Source organism: Cololabis saira, chromosome 2 (genome assembly GCF_033807715.1).
Source record: "Cololabis saira isolate AMF1-May2022 chromosome 2, fColSai1.1, whole genome shotgun sequence".
Taxonomy (NCBI): domain Eukaryota; kingdom Metazoa; phylum Chordata; class Actinopteri; order Beloniformes; family Belonidae; genus Cololabis; species Cololabis saira.
In genome coordinates this window covers 30,958,374-30,978,366 of record NC_084588.1, presented here as the reverse complement: position 1 = coordinate 30,978,366, position 19,993 = coordinate 30,958,374, and the positions used below count along the sequence as shown (strand labels likewise).

Below are 19,993 nucleotides of genomic sequence, written 5' to 3'. Positions count from 1 at the left end.
TTTTTCAAAGTCTATTTATGTGCATCTGTGCAAAAATGCGTATATTTGCAGCCCAGTATATGCACAGGGTAACAAGGAAACAGGAAGTATGTGAGAAACAACATCAGAGGAGCCAGATGGAAGTATTTCAAAGGTGTGTGTTCTCACGGGAGAAGGAGGAGACGGCTAATTACCACTCAGATATTCCATTCGTCATCTCTCATTAGTTATTTTCTCATTACATACTGCAACTAGTCACGGGAAATAAAACAAATGAGAACTCGCTGTTTTTACAGCATCCCAGCCACACCAGTGCCAGGGAAACCCAGCTGAGGTTAAGGGTGTTATAGTAAATGATAACATGGAGGCAGCAGGGTGACTCCATTAAACAACAGCACCTTGTCACAGGATGTGAGCCTGCTGTTGATGTTTAATGGTAGTGAATATTCTTTAATTTGGACCATAAATCAAAACACCAGGAACAACATGAGAAAAAAAAGGATGTACAAAAGAGAGAGTGTTTTGAGTATGCAAATAACTGAGGCTAACTGTCCCTCTGGACAATCAGTTGCCTGGCTAAAAGCAATGAAATCAAAACGTCCTTTCTTCATTAGGATATGTGGATGACCTCCTACCCGAATCCTCATAGCATCCTGCAGTTTTGTCCCTGAATCAATCAAAAATGAAGGTCTGTGTCCTCTCGCAAGTAAGTGTCACCATGGAAACAACCATCATGCGGTGCTCTCAACAATAACCTCTAAATGAAAGGATCTGTCGGATGGAAAAAAAGAGTTGGTTTTGTCCTTATTTCCATCCAAAGTACAAACAATATCAGAAAACTACACAATGCTAATGTTCACAATAACATAACCTACAGTATATTTTAGCATTTCTTTTCTCATTATTCTTCCAGTACAGCTGTGTGTAGAAGATGTTTGTGAGGAGATCACTAAAATGAGTGAAGGGGGAAAAAACCCCACTCTTTTTTAATATATCTGTAAATTTACTACAAAATGTTTAGATTTTAATAATTGCAATAACAAATCACACAGACTGTTTCAGTTAAACGATAAGATTTATTCACCCAACTCCAAGACAGAAAGCATAAACTACAGCAGCAGAGTTTGTGTAAATGCAGGCTTGCATATTAGCATATCATAAGATCCACACGAATAACAGCACAGCTTAACAATCAAAGTAAGCATGCAATAAATCCCTTTCTTCTGTTCGAAGAAGTCAAATGCTGCATGGGCTTCTTCTTCTTACCCACAGAGCCTGCAGTCACACCAGTTGCATAAAAAGGGAATGTACTAAAAAGCCTTGTACTGGAGTCCACTGAATGGATGAAGCACAGACACACCAAGAGTGTGTATGTGTGTGTTTGTGTGTGTTTGTGTGTGTCCGAAAATAGACGCATTGATCTGCTACAAAACCTATGACTTGTTCATTTTTAATTATTTTTTTTTTGCCTGACATTGGTAGATAAGGAACAGTAACCAACTCAGTGGATTCTTCCTAGCTGGTGTTTTTTGTTAAGTTTTTTTTTAAACGGGGGGGGAAGATGGTCTCATGAACTGTCTCCAGTGTTTCAGCCCAGTGTTGCTTGCACCACAATGGCACGAGTGTCCCATTACAACTGGAGTGTAGATATTTTCTTCAGAAACAGTTCACAGATTAGATAACGCTATTTATCATACAATACACTTTTAAAAATGTTGGCTTTAACGTGTAATTGCAGTGATATTTGTAAGCTAATTATATGTAATGAAAGGATTTGGTGACTGACTTGTTTGGGGCAAATTCGGTATAATTTTATAGCCTCAAACAGTGTTTAAAGGTGTATTTTTTTATTTCTTTTTTTAATTTACATGACACCAGAGGAGCATGACGTATTTTCATGGCTCAATGAACTGTATTATAACGTTTAAACAGAAAATAATATCTTTTGCTTTTTTTGCTGTATTTCTTAAATGTATGATAAAAAGAAGAAAAAAACTCATAAGTACAAATGGAGGAATATCATTTGTTTTGCAGACAGGAATCTGTCAACTTTAAAAATCAGATCTCATCAGAATTATTACGCGTAAAAGGTAATGATCCGTTTGAGTTCCTGCCGCTGATGACCTGAGGCAAAGCCTGATAGCGATACTAATAACAGTGGAAAAAGAGCGTGTTGCCATGTAAGTCACGAATCACAGGTGGAGTGCTGATGGCTTTTAGACTTTAATATATCAGCCAGTTTGCCCTTGAGGAACAGAAATATTGGTTGATATCTCCACTAAGTGCCTTACTGAGGGGAATAAGTATCCTCGACAGATTTATGGGAGAGCCCAGGGTGCTTTTCTTAAAGAAAAGCTTTTTAAAATGTATTTTTGATATAGTAATAACAATCTGAGAATGAGTCATTTTTGCACTCCTAAAATGAAACGCATGAAAATAAAAGACTGTATTAGGAGGACTATTTACATAAATTAGATGAATGTTCTCAACAAATCACCTTCTTTTAATTTGTTGTTCAGTCTTCAGAGTATTTCGTAGTTTGAGCATCATTCTGACCCCGCTGTGGAGTTCAACTTCAGCTGTGAGACCAAACTCCCTCCAGGGTTATTGTGCATGGCTCTAAATCTATGTCTGCTGGATCAATAGGCCTTCTCCTGTAATCCACAGTGAAACAGAAATCCTCAATAGTTGATCTTTAAAGGAGTTAGACAGCAGCGGTAACTGTGTTTTGGTGCATTCAAGAGAATTCAATAGTTTGTGTCTGACTGTTGGTGGGCTGTTGGGCTCCAGAGGACGAATCAAAGCAAGAAAAATACTGTAGCTCAGGGAGAACATTTGTAAGTTGATGTAACTTAAACGTTGGATATTTTCCTGTGCAGTTACTAACAGTTATTGTTTGGTTTCTAAAAGTGAATGAAGTTACCATTCGGGGACATCTCTAGCATGTATAAAACATTTAAGACAAAAACAAAAGAACTAGCAAATACACAAAGTGTAAAGTAAAGAGAACCAGAAATAAGAATAGTTGGATTTGAAGAGAAATATTAATTCTCGTCATCTGTAATACCAAACACTGGTATGAATAGTTTCAACATAGCATTTAGAAATGTTGGAGCTGTATATATCAACTTTAATGTTTATCTTGAGATATATAGAGCTAAAATAGGAACATGAAATAAGAAATATTATTCAAAGACATAAAATACAATGGTTTTACTCATAGGCGTTCCTTAAATCATTCAAAATAATGACTTTAAAAAATAGTGAATACTTCAGTCGTTTATACATCTGATGGGAAATATTCCCTTGACAATACAAATCCAATTAATTTAGATGTTAAATGGATAATTATTCATGTTTAAAATATATGTAAAAGGCTTTTTTTACAGGGAATACTCTAATGGGGACAATCTGACAAAGCTTCGGCAGGTGACGTAAAACTGAAACTTTTTGGAAAAATGAGTATTGAAAAGCTCAACAAAAGAGGAAAGTCACAGATATTCACAAGTAAATAGACCTCTTTCAAGCAAGAGAAGAATGGAAGTTGAATTAATGAAATTACAGGGCAGTTTGTTCTGGGAGAAAGCTTTAACATCCATTTAACCATAAGAAACACTCAAAAATGTGGTAATAAGCATCATAAAGTATTCATAAATCAAATTTTAATGTAAAGATTATGACTGTGTTACAACATTTACTGTGATCGACTTTGTGCTTTCACTTGATTTAATTTTTTCAGTTTTTTTTCCAGTTCAGTTTCTTCATGAAACACCTTGAAGATTTACAATGCACATAAAAGAAGCAAAGTGGAAAGTTTTATAGAAGTGCCAGACAAATTCCACAACAGAACCATGAGTACTGTCTGCGTGATGACTGCCTACAGGGCTACTAGAAAACGCGACAGTTCAGAGGGACACAGCCTGACACAAGGCAAGACTATCAGAGCTTACACCAAAGCCACTTGACAAAAGACCAGAAACTGGGTGCAGTCATTGATCACCTTTTGTAGAAAAACTTAATTGCAGCTAGACTGGTTGTACATGTGATTGCTTGTACATTTTCAGCTCTCAATTATAAAATATAAAAGCACACCAAGAGCTGAAGCTGTAGCAAATACCGCAGACTGCTGAAGTTATGTCACTTGCACAAACAGCTTCACAAATGTTCAAGCTGGGTGAGTCTGATGAAGTGAAATCAACACAAGAGATGTTGCTGTCTCCTCACATGCTAATGTGGGCAGTAGTTCATTAGCACTGTTTAAATGCTTGTACTTCAAAAAGATTCATTTGTCCATCTGTTTCTAATTGTCAATCCCTGTCAGCATTTTCTGTCTTTGTGGAGAGAAATGGTGTTGTTTACTTATCGGAGGATAGGTCTTGATTTGTTTGCAACTGCTGATGCAAATTAGAATGAAACGCACTCGCTGTGGGTGGATTTGACATCAGACAAGTTATGGACAATATGGTAAATGTAAATAAAATTTGTACAAAAAAAAAAAACAACAACATTGTTTCTTGCATTCGTTTTGGACTGTATTTCTTTGCAGATGGTTTGAACCCAAAAAGTTTGGGAAGGACTTGCATCTAACTCCCTCTAAGGGAAGGACTTCACTCCCGAAGGAATTTCATTAAACAGAGGGCAAATCCACAAGCACACCTGTGATCTCCATCACTCAGACAACATTGATACAAGAACCATCGTTCATTAAAATCTGAAATAATCACATGGCGAAAGGATTACTTTGGGAAACCTTTGTCACACGGTAAAATATGGAGCCAAATTTAAAATCTGGATGATTTAGATGCTTCTCCCTCCTGATTCTAATTACTGGTCATCATCAGCTTGTCATCAATCTCTGCACATGTCTCTTAATGATCCAATCATTTGTATAAGAGTGTGATTAAACAAGGAAACATCTTAAACATGCAGGACAGCACCCCTCGAGGAACAGAATTGCCCACCCTTGCCTTACAGTAACCTTTGTCCAGGGGCAGTGCTGATGTATGTGGGCTCGGGGCATCTGGGATAGACCATCGCGTATTGGAAAAGTGTATTGTGATCAGATGAGTCAGTAGTGCAAATATCATTCAGGCTCTGTGATGGTGTAAAGGTACATTTCTGTGATGAAAGCATTAATTCAGAAAAAGGACATGGAGTTAGTACAGAGATTTTTTGCATGGGCATCCATGTCTCACCTCCATCTTGCACATTCTGTACTGTTTACAAAGACATGGCTGAGATAGAAAGGGGTATACTGGACTGGCCTGCCTGCCGTCCTGAGATGTTTCCAACAAGAAATAAGTGAAGATTCTTTAAATTAAAAATGTGACAATGGCACAGAATGTGACACTTGCATACAAAGATGTCTTTTCAAAAAGAACGGGACCAAATAACACATGAAATAATTCATGGACTGCTATCCTCAATGCAATAATTGATTTTTAAGTGTTGTCTTTAAGTGAAAGAAGTCATCATTACAAAGTATTAAAACATTCACCTTTCCAACTTTATTTTGGAATTGTGATGTAGTATGAAATATCTTGGGTTTGTGTAGTCTGCAAAGAGATACAAATTACATCAAATTAGATTTAGGAATCACGGCTTGGTTTTGTTTTTTTCTTTAACATTTGCATCGTCATCCCAAACTTTCTTGATTTGGTGTTAAAGGTTGATATTGAAAAATTGTCTCTCAAAATAAGGTTAATTGGACAGCCATACAGCCTCACATGCAACAGAAGTTCAGTATAATTCTTAATCAGAAACTGTCGCTTATCTGTGATTCCTTTATTTTGATAAAATATTATGAGGTCAAACACTGATTGCACCATATTTCAAAATTATCTGAACATATAACATTAGGAAAGTGACATAGTAGATGGAAATGAAAGGTTAAAATTCAATTCACAGCCAATAAGGAATGATAAGCCTGCATCTGATCAGTAGATCAGCAATGAGGGATTGGCCTGCATGCATTAAAAACATAATCCTCCTTGACTCATGGTGCTGAAACAGTTGGATGGTCATTTTCCCACAACCAGGGGGCTGTGCTTGATCCACACTGAGGCCAGAAATATAACCCACTGTCTCTGAAATTCTGTCCTTGTGTAAACATTTTGCTTTGAGTGAAAAAGTGATGTAAAATAAGTAAGCAACAACACATTGAGAAGGATTTTCTGTTGAGTACTTGTTCAAAGTAGTGAGGCATGCATCCTCTTCCCCTCTCAGTCTGCCAGACTGGTGCTGTGGTCAAAGCTCGGTCAAAGGAACAGAGCAGCTGGTTATTCTGTTGGGGTGGTGGCAACTGGGCTGAGGATGGGGGTCAGTAACTCCCTCATCGGGCTCATGGGGGAGATGGCCTTGTGGCTGAAGTACTCGACCACTTGACCGGGTACTTCTGCCAGAACACACTTGGCCAAGGCCGCAGGTGACGCCTGCAACAAACAGAGAACCACTGGAGATGTCAAAACAGCTGTGAAACAGGGTTTTATTTAAGATACAGAACATTTTCCAGATAACCTCAGGGGAATATGGGCAGTACTCATACTATGTTCTCTGTTTCACCTAATTAAAAAATGTATTTCAATGTCAGACAGTATTAGACAGTTCTGCGTAGTTATGTGGGGGGCAGTGGTTCAGGAGGCAGAAGCGTTTGATTCCCAATTTTGTTATTGAAGTATTGAAGTGTCCTTGAGCTCCACATCACCCTAATCTGTTCTACACTTGTAAATCACTTTGGATGAGAACAATTGCTAAATGAGCATTAGTCATGACAAAGGTTTCATTTAGATGAAGAACATGTTTAGCATTCTTTGCATTTCAGCATTCTGAAATGTTACAAAGGGTTAAAATCTGCTATCTAGAGACTAATTTACATCATGCAGTTGAGGCCTTTTTCTGTTGTTTTGTTTACATTTTTTGTTAGTATTTTTCATACCTTACCAAATATATTGAGGATACAGGTATATAATGACAAAATATTTAAAGGGAAGCTTTAATTTCAAGGTTTTCAAACCAAAATTTGTGAAGGGACGTAGGAAGTACAACCACTTGATATGTACTGTAGCACCATGTATTTGAAGGGGTTAAAGGAGACATATAATGAAAAAAAAACAAACATATATGGTATTGAGGTATTTGAAGTCACTACCAACCCAAAAATGCTGCAATGACGTTATATTTTGCTTAGGGTTGCCTAAATCTGAAAACATGTAATCCAGTGAGCCATTTTTGCCACATTTGCAAAGATCTGTGACATCACAGGCCCTGGACAAAGTGGACTTATCAATAATTTTTCTGCAATAAATTCTACATTATGCTGAATTTATTATACCTCTAAAGTGGTTTGAACAAAGGTCTAAGATCTGTCTCAAAAGATGCACACCTCATGGAGAAGGGGGTGGAGAGGGATGGAGTGTCTGATGTCGCCGTCTTAAACCAGCTGCTATGAATAGAGCTGTAAAGACCTGGTTGAAAAGGGAGCCGTTGTGATGAATCTTAAATTGTGTCATGTTTTGAAAAAAGGTCATAATTTGTCTCCTGCAAATATAAATGTCCCTGTTTCAAGTGTGGATATTTCATCTTTTATTCCTTCACCAGTTGCATGTGCATTGATAGCCATTGCTGTGAACTCACAGCATGTGGGCAAAGGAGCGCTCAGTGCAAGTGGATAAATCAACAGTTTGGCTTGTTGTGAGGAAAACAGAAGGTATTCTTGAACTCTGCAACATAAAATGTTCTGGACATCCACAACAAAAAGGAAAAGAAAATCATTTCACAACTTCTAGCAAAGTAAGAATGCTCCCTAGAAGCAATGTCAATATCATAACCTACGATGAAGTATTCATGAGTGCAAAACCAGAGAGCTCATCACTAGGCACAAGTCATTTATGAGCCTTAAAGGGGACCTATTATGTAAAACACGTTTTTTCTTGCTTTAACATATATAAAGTGGTCTCCCCTCAGCCTGCCAACTCAGAGAAGGAAGAAAGCAACCAAATTATGCAGTGTCTGTACAGCCGCCCAGATGAGCCATCCAGTCTGATGTGGCTTCTACGAGCCGTTCAGATTCTGCTCCTGTCGTTACGTAACGCCGGGAGCGATGCGTGAAACCACGCCCACAACTAACTCCGCCGGCCGAAGCTTCCGCCATTTTTTCGCGTCATCGCGTCAGGCAGCCAATCAGCACAGAGCATCATTATCATAGCCGCCCGCCCACTCAGAATCCCACATAGAGAATGCGGTTAGAGAATGGGAAGATAAAGACATGGCTCAGAGACTGAATTTCTAATTTATTTCGCAAAAACAATCAAAAGCTTGTTTTTAAGACATTCCAGGCCTGTTTAAAATAGGGATTAGATGCCATAATAGGTCCCCTATAAGAACAAGTAAGGCCAGATTAGACTGAGCCCAAAATCCTCTGAAAAAATTGGACCAATTCAGAAGCAACATTCCTTTAACAAATGAAAATAAGTTTGACATGTTCAAGAATGAAAAGAAGAGAAAAGTGTGGAGCAGGCTCAGAATGACCCACGATCCAGGGCACACGACATCATAACCCCAAGGCAGAAAGACCCAAGACAAAAACAGCTGTAGACGGTTTGGCAAAGGAACACAAATACACTTCTTTGGTGAAGCCCATGGGTTCCAGATGTCAGGCAGTCATTGCCTATGTTTTTCCATTTATTAGAAAGAAATTTATTTTATCTGTAGTTAGCCTGTGACCCTGCATTTTAAGTTGGTATTCATTGTATGACCAGGGTGTTGTGTATGTGCTTTTTTTAAAACATATATTTCAATTGGTATGCTTGTTTTTTCTTAACTTTGCATGAAACATGAAAATGTGATTTCTGCGAAAGAAATCTTGGAAATCTGCTTAAGTCAAGAGTGACCATCTGTATCACTTGCAAAGCCAGAAAAGACTTGACTCATTTCAAAAAGGACTGTAAATGTTACATTATACAGTCAGCAGCTACTTTATTAGGTACACCTGACACACTCACCATAATATTAGGTTTACCCGGTGTATCCATTACAGGGGCCAGTGAGTGTAAATGTAATTATTCTATTAGCACACCTGGCACAAGAGTCAGAGTGTTGTAGGCTGGAAAAGAACATCAACAAGTGAAATCCGACAGGAGGAGAAAAATACTGACCGTTTTGAAGTCTCGGAAGGGTACAAATTGCACAATGTCCCTGAGAACCGGCTCGCCTTTCGGGGAGCGCAGGACGCCATCATCTCCATCCAAAATCTGCATGTCTGTGAAGTCTGCATTGCCCACACCAACAATGATGATGGACAGAGGCTGGTAGGAGGCTCGAACAATGGCTTCACGTGTGTCAGCCATGTCTGTCACTACCCCATCTGTGAGGATGAGCAGGATGTGGTACAGCTGCAAGAACACAACAGCTTTTAGACTGGATCAATCCATTTGAGTAATTACTCATTTCATCATATGAAATGACTTCATAAGCAAGGACACCTATGAATGTGTGCTGTCCACTGGAGGAGAAACTGGTCTGAATACACTAATAAATGGCTAAATACATCAACAAAACTAAGAATGCCCACAAAACCAACAAGAAACAAAACATTTCAAAAGTCCTTTCAACAAAACCAAAGGCCTTGCTAAAAAAAAAAAAGAAAATCATGTCAGCCGAGCTCAAGAACCACAACAGTCAACTTTCCTTTGAAACCCCGGCCTTATTCCTCAGGCACTGGGCACATTCCCATCAGCTTTCATAGCAAACATTTCTGGATTGCAAATCAGGTACAAGCAGTTATACAATACTTCTTTTGATATTGCATTGTTGAAATAACATATTTTTAGATTGTTGTTTTGTTTTATTTTCTGTCATTTTATTGTGTTTTCAGTTTCAGTTCTGTTCACATTATCTTGTCTTCTGAAATGTTGTTGATCCAAAACTTTGGACTGCTCGTGTGTGTCCATGTGCATAAAGTTTGATTAAAATCATTCAAATGTTGTTGTTTGTTTGACTATGTGAGGAATATTATTGATGATATTATTACTATGACACAGCATACTGAAGGCATTTATAGGTAGTTCAGTGAATATCACATTGTTTGCTCGTACCCGACTGCATTTCATAACTGATGAGAAAACAGAGTGGCACAAAACTCTAGTGTTTTTGCTCCCACACTCACATTAGCAAAGAAAAGTAGCATAATATCTATCCACATTTTAAGTGCAGCTCATGAGCTAATTTCCAAAAGCACCATCAACATAGCTCTTTCTATATATACATGATATTATTACTACGGTATATAAAAACCGTGGTGAGAGACTTCTCACCCAGGGAACTCGGTGGGAGGCACAACAACAAAGCCTGTCTCACAGCCATACGTCTCTAATATAAAAAGAGACTTACAGAAGCATCTTTAATGTTGCCATCTCCTGCTGCCAGCTTAGCTATCCTGTTAATGATTGGAGAAACGTTTGTTGGACCATACAACTGGATCTTGGGTAGGCAGCTTTGATATGCCTCAACCACTCCTTGGATCCCTAATCAAAGAAAGCACAGAACAAAAATAGGGAAACGTCAATGCAGTTATCCACACTTGTTAGCACAGAAGAGGCTCTGTAGGTGCTCTCAGATGTTTCTTCTACTGCATGTATTTGCTGTTCACGAAATGAACTTCATGTCCTCTGAAATCAACGGAGCTTTCAATCTAAGTTTATTCATCTGTATTTTAACTCTTAATAAATGAGAAATAACACAATTACTGTCATATTTAAGCAGTACCATGCATACATCTTTAACATTTAGAAACATAGGCACACAAAGATGCTATCTTGGATTTGATAGATTGGCTATGCATTATGCATGTGCCTGAAATGAGCAACCAATCAATCCAGTCTTTTTTAGCCGTCACTGGGGGGAGAAGCAGAGTCTACTATGGAGAGGTTACTTTCCTTCTTGTTACACTCACACTCACCTAAACACAGTTTAGAATCACCAATCATACATCTTTTCAAACTGTGAGAATACCCTGAGTATCTGCAGAAAGCCCACACACACATTGAACATGAAAACTCCCCCCCAGGAAGTCACCAGACAGGAATTGAACCTGAACCTTTTAGCTGTGAGATGAGCGTGCTAACCAACAGGCAACAGGTCACACTATTTTATCATAATTTCATTTTATGCTGATTCTGGTATCATCGGCAAAGAAAGACACTTCTTTGGGATACAGGTGTTCAAACCTCCAGCTTACCTTCACATTCATCATCCTCTTGGTTGAAATTAATGGCAAAGTCATGTGACACCTGTGAAAAGAGGCAAGGATAATTGTAAAAATTGTGTAGCTTAAACTTGCTTTCACTAGCCTTCCTCTCTACTAGCAACCAGAACAACTCTATAAACATGTACATATAAGTGACTAGATTTTGGCGAAGCACCACTTCCTGGGCCCTGTGATTGCCTGCCACAGCACTGTTGCCAGGTAACAAGTGAGTTTGAAATAAGACAGTAATTAAATGTCTTTGCTAGAGCGAATGAGAGCGGGTGCTGCCACTGATGGCAAGGCTTCACGTATCTGGACAATTAAAACAATGTCTGTATTACAAACATGGAGGAATTTCCAGCTATGATTCACCCTGCATCTCTATGTGTTAAAATAAATGGAGGAAAAATAACAACAACAAAAATAAAACCTCACACTAAGCACACATCATGGACAGTTGTCCATCTCTTAGATCTCTAAGACTGTCCAGCTACAGGTGATTCGCTACAATAAATGTATCTGTTTATAAGATTGTTTCATATCATTTTACATTCACTATTTTGGAGTTATAAGGAAGTTTATATTATATTATAGTCACTTAGTCTAAGTGTATTAACCCCCTTGTAGTTGGGGCTTTTATCAGACCGTGTTATTGACTGCACAAAGAAGACAATGGTATATATATCACTATATACCCTCTCAAACTCTGGAACTGAGAGCAAATAAGATCATTTGTTGTTTTTATTGACGTCTTTCCTCCCCTCGCTCTTCACTATTTTCTCTTCTTCTGTTTATTTAGCAATCCACCCCAAAAAAGCGTTGTTTAAGTCAAGCATGGTGACCACTGATTATACAGTTAATTCTTCATGTCTGACATATGAAACAACACCCCAAAAAAATTTCTTAATTTGAAGTGTTAATTACATATTCAAATGAAAAACTTTCAATTTCGTATGCAAACATTTCTAAATAATAATTTTTCCTATCGTTATGAATACATACAGTAAGTTTATGTATTTTTTTTAATCTAGTTTATTTAGTATATTTTTTAATAATGTTTTTTGGTTTGTATTCAAATGTTTTCTTGATTACGGGGCAGTTCAGAGGTCTCGTGTATCGAATATAATACATCTAGCATTATAGGGTTAAATGAATTAAATGAAGCTTTGATGCGAAAAATTTACACTGAATTTTTTTTATTAGTCAAGTTAATCACGTTTCCCGAAGAGTTGTTTCAGCGCTAGTTATCAATGTCTGAATATTTATGCATAAATCCTCATCAAAGGAAAAAAGAAACACGATATGATCTATTCCTGTCATCCAAACATCAGTTAGATTTTTCTATTTCAGAGCTGTCTGACTGGCATCCATCTGTCTTGAATCATTCACTTGAAAGAAGTGGTGAAATTCCAATACATATATTCCCATATAGCAGCACTCAAAAGTAACCTGACAATAAATAGCTGGATAAACACACAAGTGTTACTAAAAGACAAGTTATGGCTCCTATAGGTGACATGGTTCTTGTATTGTGAGTCCTGGCTCACAACAGTGGCCTACATGGATCTGAAAACAGTTATAATTCAATTTCGATTTCAATTCAATTTTGTTTATATAGCATCTATTACAACACCCAGAACATGACCCCTGAGCAATTATTACATAAACATAACATAAACAATGGCAGGTAAAAACTCCCCTAGTGGGAGAAAAACCTTAAGCCAAACAGTGGCAAGAAAAACTCCCCTTTAGGAGGAAAGAAACCTTGAGCAAATATAGTATAATATTGTTAGTTTGTTGTTAGTGCTCTAAAGCATCATTTTGTTTTTCCAGTTTATCAGAGAAAATATGCACCTGGTCCATGTGTTACCATGGTCCCAAATAATTTGCATAAATATATAAATTATTCTGTAAAAAGCCTAAAATCAGCAGATCAATCTACAACCAATTAAAATAGAGCTTCATTCAAATGTCTTCTGTCTGTCAGCAATGAACAGAAGGTACAAAAGAAGGCCTTTAAAGAGGCCATATTATGAACATTTACAGGTTAATTTTGTTTTACTGTGATCTATTTGCAGTGGTTTGTTTTATATTCTTTCATATTCAAAAATCATCTTTTTTTCCTGGAAGCTATACATTGCTGCAGCTGTTCTTGTCTCTTTCCGTTTGAATTGCTCTGATTTAGTTATTTTCTCTTTAAGCATCCCACATCCTTGGCTAGCAACACTAAATATAGGTTTTTATTTATTTTAATTTTCAATTGAATATAATATTATTATATACAGTATATATGTTTGCCCATCCAAACTGCTTGGTGCCATTAAACCTACAGCCTGTAAGTTCATAAAGCAGGTCATAAAAAATATAATAACTTCATCAATGTTCAGTTGTACCACCAAGCCCAATGCGTCAACAGCACACAGTAACATAAACATGCCTCCTATAAGGCAGGTGCTGCCATGGTAAATGTAATAATTAAATCTTGCCATTTACGCTGCAGAAAATCTATGCACGATTGAAATGATAATTATTAGTGTTCCACACTGACACACAACACATTGCAATCTTGCATTAAACATAGTCTTCTCTTGTTTGATAAATGATGATGAACCATGCTTTTGCATTTGTATGTGTCTGTGTGCACAATCGCACACAGACACACACACATTCATCATGTCAAAAATCTCCCCAGGGTGCTATTAAACACTAAGACCTGTAAGTTCACGAAGTTAACAAATGTTTTTAACAAATGTTTTTACGCTTATGAATTATCATGTAAATTGAGCATCAGAACTTTGTGGATTAAGTTTCAGTGGAACATATTTTCTCAAGACAAGTTGATATTTTTATACAAGGAGCTTACGTATAAAAATACAATGTGAAATTTTGACAGAATGACAAATCATGTCATAAAGTAGGTCACAGAAATTGCCTTGCTTAACATACATGCCCAGGGTAGTAGAAAAAAAGGCCTAAAACAGGGAAAATAAATATACAGGATGAAAACATTGTTCATGTTCGAGGGGAATTTCAGGATGCTTAACAGAGATATGACCAGATACACTCACCTCATAATTTGGAGGGATCCTGGCACCAAACCCCAGAGCTGAAAATCGTTTGTCACTGAAACAACAAGCAAATTAATCAGTCCTAAATTAGCATTACTGCAACTTACACACGGCATTCTGAAAAATATTGATGCTTTATCCATCTGTTCACATTGCCAAAGGCACATCCTCTGCTTTTTTGCATTTCATAACACGCTGAAAGCTTTAATAACAGTTTGAAATCTGTCCCACAGTGCCATTTTACAGCCAGCATTTGCACCTGTTCAAAGAGCTTGCCAGTCTTTCATCTCTTGGTTTTTCATTACTCCATTTAGATGGGCTGATACTGCTGCAAGAAACTGTGATGTTCGATTCAGGTTGTCTAGTCAAAGGTCAGGATACACAATTTTGTAGAGATAACAATGCAACTCTGGTGTCCAAAACCCCCCTTTTATTGGCAAGATAATGAGGAATATCTTCCCTTTTTTTTGCATGGCCTTTATTTGAGCATGAAAGTCAATTCGCCCTTAAAAGGTTCTGTCTTATGTGCGCCACGTTTTTGCTAAATATGAAGACTGTAAAATTGACCACATTATGGAGCGAAAATGACATGCCTGTACAAAAAATGTGTTGTTGTCAGGTGTGTGTAGCAGGACCATTAACATAAACATCTAATCCTGTGCATCTCAATTTCCCAGATGTGTTTGTGCAGCCGTGTTCAATCACATGATCACACAAACATCACCTGAGAAACATTTTCAACCAGCACCGTATCCGTCTTTGCTGCGTTGAAAGCATAAAATCCACTACAGAGGGGAAACAATGAACGCAAAATTCAACAATTTCTTCTTTTTTTTCCGAGGTAACCCTCTAATATGCCTCATACTAAGACAACGTGATGCAGACCCAACTTAGAGCATCATTTCCAAACACTATCTATTAAACTTCTCTGAGTTTACTGTGTTATTTGTTCAAACAAATCAGACTTAGAAAGAAGTTCTGTTCAGTAGGTTCAAACGAACAATTTAGTTCCAGGCAGAAATAAGTTACAATGTAAATATTAAAGCTGCAAGCAGCGATGAACGGGCCCTCGCACCCTTGTGCACGTTCAGGCGTGCTGCAGTGGAAGCGCTTGTATTACTTGCATGTAGATTCTTCAGGCCTGGACATTAACCGGATGACACCACCCACGACTCTCTATACCAAACCATTCAAAAGTTATGGCAGAAAGTAGGGACTATCAAACATGGACCAATCAGATGAAGGTGGAGCGCGCTTTTGGCGTCTATCGTCGCCACGGTAACGCTTTTGAATGAGAAAAGTAACGTGCATCGTCGCAGGATCGAGACGCACATTTTGATGTATAACACACCTGGGTACACGTTACGGTTTGGGCCAAGAAACGGCCGAAGAAATGGTATAAATTGCGCGAACACGATTAATCAAAATGTCAAAATGGCCGACTTCCTGTTCGGTTTCGGCCATGCCGACAAGACACTTTTCTTAAAGTTGCGACATGATACAGGTGTGTACCGATTTTCGTGCATGTACGTCAAACCGTATTTTGGAGCTTGAGGCACGAAGTTTTCTAGGGGGCGCTGTTAAGCCATTAGGCCACGCCCATTAATACAAACCATTAAATATCAAATTTTTCACCAGGCCTGGCTTGCGTGCAAAATTTGGTGACTTTTGGGGCACGTTTAGGGGGGCAACAAGGCCCCCATTTCGTTGAAAAAATAAAAATAACGAGAAAAAAAATAAAAACAATTCCTACAGATACAATAGGGCCTTCGCACTGTAAGTCCTCGGACCCTAATAATGCCTCTATTGTCTTAAATATCAGTCGTTCTTAGAAACTATGAGAACAAATGGAAGAAAAAAAAACTTGTTTCACTCTTTTGTGCATGTGATTACATTCATACACATTTAGCAAATAAAAATCCATGAATGAAATGTTTTGACATTAGAGGTTTGCCATATTTCAGGGACTATTTCCTCACCATCCACTAGCTGCTTATCTTGTGAGTAAACTAACAAACGCAATACAGAAGAGTCTACTGTCTTCATCCACAGTCCTGACTCTGTGAAATGGAAAGAACCCATAACAAACATTCCTCCAGCTCACAACCAACAGGAGGAGAGTTTGTGCTCATCAAGTGGGAGAGGCTTGGATGAGATCTTGATTGGGTATGATTTCTTGGGGAGGGAGAAGCTACTTCTATTCAATTCAATTCAATTGTATTTATATAGTGTCTAATACAACAAAAGTTGTCTCTAGGCGCTTTCCAGAGACCCAAAACTTCCCCCGAGCAATTATTACATAAACAATTCTTCTCTGTGTTTTGTTGATACTTTGTTTCAAACAGATCATCCTCTAGAAATCCCTTACCCTACCTTTAATCTGGGTAGGGTTATTTGGCCACTTCCAGGCCAGTTCATAGTTTCACAGTGAGAAAGAAAATGTACATTTGATCAAACACATCAAAACAAACTTTCTAAGAAACGCTGGTTTCTAATGTTAATGCTAATGCAAATTTCAAAGTAATTCTATATGTAAATAATTTGAAACCACTTATTTGTTTGTTTGTGTCTTGTATTACTAATATCATTTTGTGAACATTTAGTTCACAATTCATAGCTTAAATGTATATAACTTTTTATATTGGGAGCTGTATAATTTTCTATTGACAGCGAAGGCAGCATGAGATGTTTGAAGGTCCTTGGGCACTGATTGGCAGGAAGGTGGGAACACAAACATTTGTTAGCAGGGCTGGTTTGCCACCGGTCTGTGCAAGAATGATAAGCCATTCGAGAATTTAGGTTCCCAACACTGACGCATTTCAGCTGTTATTTTGTTCAATTCTTCCTGCAAACACATCTTGAGGTGTGCAACTGTACAGGGGTCGTCATTGTTTCATTATACGTTTTAATATTCTCTACACATGCTCAACTTTTTCAGAATAGGGTTCCATTCATCCTCTACAATAAATCTGGAAATTATTACTACCTAGCATCTACATTTAAGTGCATAAAACACTGTCTCAAAAGAATAAATGGTGAAAAAAATTCAGCTGTTTTCTGCAGACTACATTATGTAGTTTGCCCACTCAATTTCAAAACAATAGCGACAATATATGAAATGTATCCAAAAGATGTCAATAAAACCAAAATTCAAAGACTGGCAACAGACTGAAATCCTGTATATGGTCACTTATTTAAAAAATAGCGGGATTAAGAACTGAGCACACTGAATACCATAGTCTTGAAGGTCGTTTTCTGTGTACATCATGTACTGAACATGTCACTATGTTCTGAATTAGATTTTACACATTGTCCCAAGTTTTTCAAAAGAGGACTCTTATACAGTAGCCTTTTATTTAAAGAACAAACTGTAGCGTGCTTTTGTTCATATTTTTCTATTTGCTGTAATATTGTCAGATTGTGGAATTTAGATTTTTGAAGCAGAACTTTCACAACTTGCTGGCTGTCAAATCTGGTAATGTTTGTCTCCAGAAAGCTTCTGTAATTGCTGCTTTTGTTACCACAGTATTTACTGGATTTCATGTTTTTGCGACAAACAAAACCTTGCTCCAGTTCTCCAGCTCAGCTCAACAAATATATCCAACTCAGACAATAGTTTGTGACACAGATGTTTGAGATAATATCTTTAATTCCGTTGCTGTGGTTGTGGAGTGGGTGGCTGGAAGGGAACGCAGGAACATTTCCCGGTGTAAAGAAATGCTGAGTTATTTATTGTCTTCACAAGTGGCGAAATGAGAGCTGTTGGTGTGTTGGGTGGCTAATAGAGCTTTTAGGCAGATTTTCCTAAGTCATAAGTGTTTGATTGGCTTTGATGGGTGTGAACTTACATAAAAACTAGTTGAAAGAGCTCTCTGATGATTCAACTCAGGATGAGTATTAGGTGTTAACACATAACCCTCAACAACAGCAACTTCAAATTGGTAAGTTTTAGCAGCAGTGGTGACATCATTGATTTGTTTTTTCTTTCTATTTTACAGGTGTGAAATATTTCCAAAATCAAAACCGCCTTGTAGATTGTAGAGAGCTGGAGCTCAGCAGAATGACATGACTGAATGGTGCAGCGGGTATTTTGACCATTTATTTAGTTACAATTATTATTTGCTAAAAGACATGTATGAATGAGTGCACTTTTCCTTCTCTCTCCTGCAACCTCTGCACATGCTCCAGCTATTCTGATTCAGCACATCCATAATAGAGTCCACTAACAATGCTCCTCTACAGTCAGAATTCTTGTTCAATACATCCATTTATGCATTTTCTACTGAGGTTTTATCCATTTTCATAGAAATAAACACCTTCCATTGAATACAGACCTTACTTGTACACCTCTGACCTTTAACACATTGAGCCACGTTGTGCATAAATGTTACATAATAAAGAAAAACCAATAATGCTTTGGAAATTGGTTTTGCTCGCTTTGCAAATATTAATAGCCAACAGAATAAAGGAAAATAAAGGTGGTGGAATGAAAGAAGAGAATTTCAAACTTAGACCATTTTCTTTGACATTCTTTGACATTTTGTGGTTGTTAATAATCCAAAACAAAAGGATAGATATTATCTTGACACCTGGATGATTGTGTTACAATGATAAAATTGTTCTTGAAGCTCAATGAACAGATCTGGATGTCTTAAGAGAGTCAATAGACCCAGCAAATATATTAGCTGTCATACCACCAGTCCAGACAGCTGACAAGCCATTTTGATCATGAACTTTGCTGTCAAGTGCATGGTGGTCCTTGTCATCTCACTTTGTCAGGTGATGTGTCCGGTGTAACAGCTCTCTCAGTGAGGTAAGCGAGTCTCTGCCCACACAGACAAAAGCTCGTCACTCCAGCTCCATAATGGACTACTCTGCAAGGACTCAAAAATCCCACATCACCTATATTCACTAAAGGCTAAAAGGTTTGCCTGCCCACGCTTTACACCTCAATAACAATTCCAGCTTAAAAGGGAAAGGCGGCCTACACTTTCAGTCTGTGTTTGCCCAGAGGCATGTTTCCATGTGTGTTGCTGTTGAATGTTTAAAATGCACGTATGCGAAAAAGAACACCCTCTGAGAGTTAAATATCATCTGGGGCCTCATGTTCGAAACGTGCGGCGCACAAAAAACGTGCGTACGCCACTTTCTATGCTCACGGTCGTATGATCGAAAATTTATCTGAACGTAGAAAGTTGCGGTCTTTCACGCATACACCAAGGCTGGCGTACGCACTTTTCTGAGGTTTTGTCCGTTGGCGGGGTTATTGAGGGGCCAGCACAAAACTTGACCTTCTTTCAGTTCATATAAAAAAGTACAGGCAACACGCAATTTTGGGGTAATAAACACAGAATCCAGCAATGTAAAAGAGGCTATTATTAACTGTAGCATTTAACATGTTAATTTAGACGTCCACTTCACGGGAGATTTGGCAATGCGCCTGCTCACTGGTCAGGTGTGTATCGAAAATCGGTACACACCTGTATCATGTCCCAACTTAAAGAAAAGTCTCTTGGCGCCGAAACCGAACAGGAAGTATGCCATTTTGGTGTGTTATACATCAAAATGTGCGTCTCCATCCTGCGACAACGTGCACTACTTTTCTCAGTCAAAAGCATTACCGTGGCGACAATAGATGCCAAAAAGCGCGTCCCCACTTCATCTGGTTGGTCCATACGTGATTGTTCCTACTTTCTGCCATAAC

General features: G+C 38.0%; 1 protein-coding gene across 2 annotated transcripts in view; it reads right to left on the bottom strand.

Moving 5' to 3' along the window:
• Positions 1-1,099: 1,099 nt before the first annotated feature.
• cpne7 (copine VII) overlaps positions 1,100-19,993 on the bottom strand; it is a 43,079-nt gene continuing 24,185 nt past the window's right edge. For both annotated transcript variants that reach the window (XM_061743309.1, XM_061743317.1), the window contains exons 13-17: positions 14,290-14,344; positions 11,213-11,264; positions 10,366-10,499; positions 9,132-9,368; positions 1,100-6,410 (exon numbers count right to left, since the gene is read on the bottom strand). In XM_061743309.1, coding sequence (XP_061599293.1) covers positions 6,258-6,410; positions 9,132-9,368; positions 10,366-10,499; positions 11,213-11,264; positions 14,290-14,344 — 631 coding nt within the window. In that variant the 3' untranslated portion in view covers positions 1,100-6,257. The remainder of the gene's footprint in view (positions 6,411-9,131; positions 9,369-10,365; positions 10,500-11,212; positions 11,265-14,289; positions 14,345-19,993) is intronic.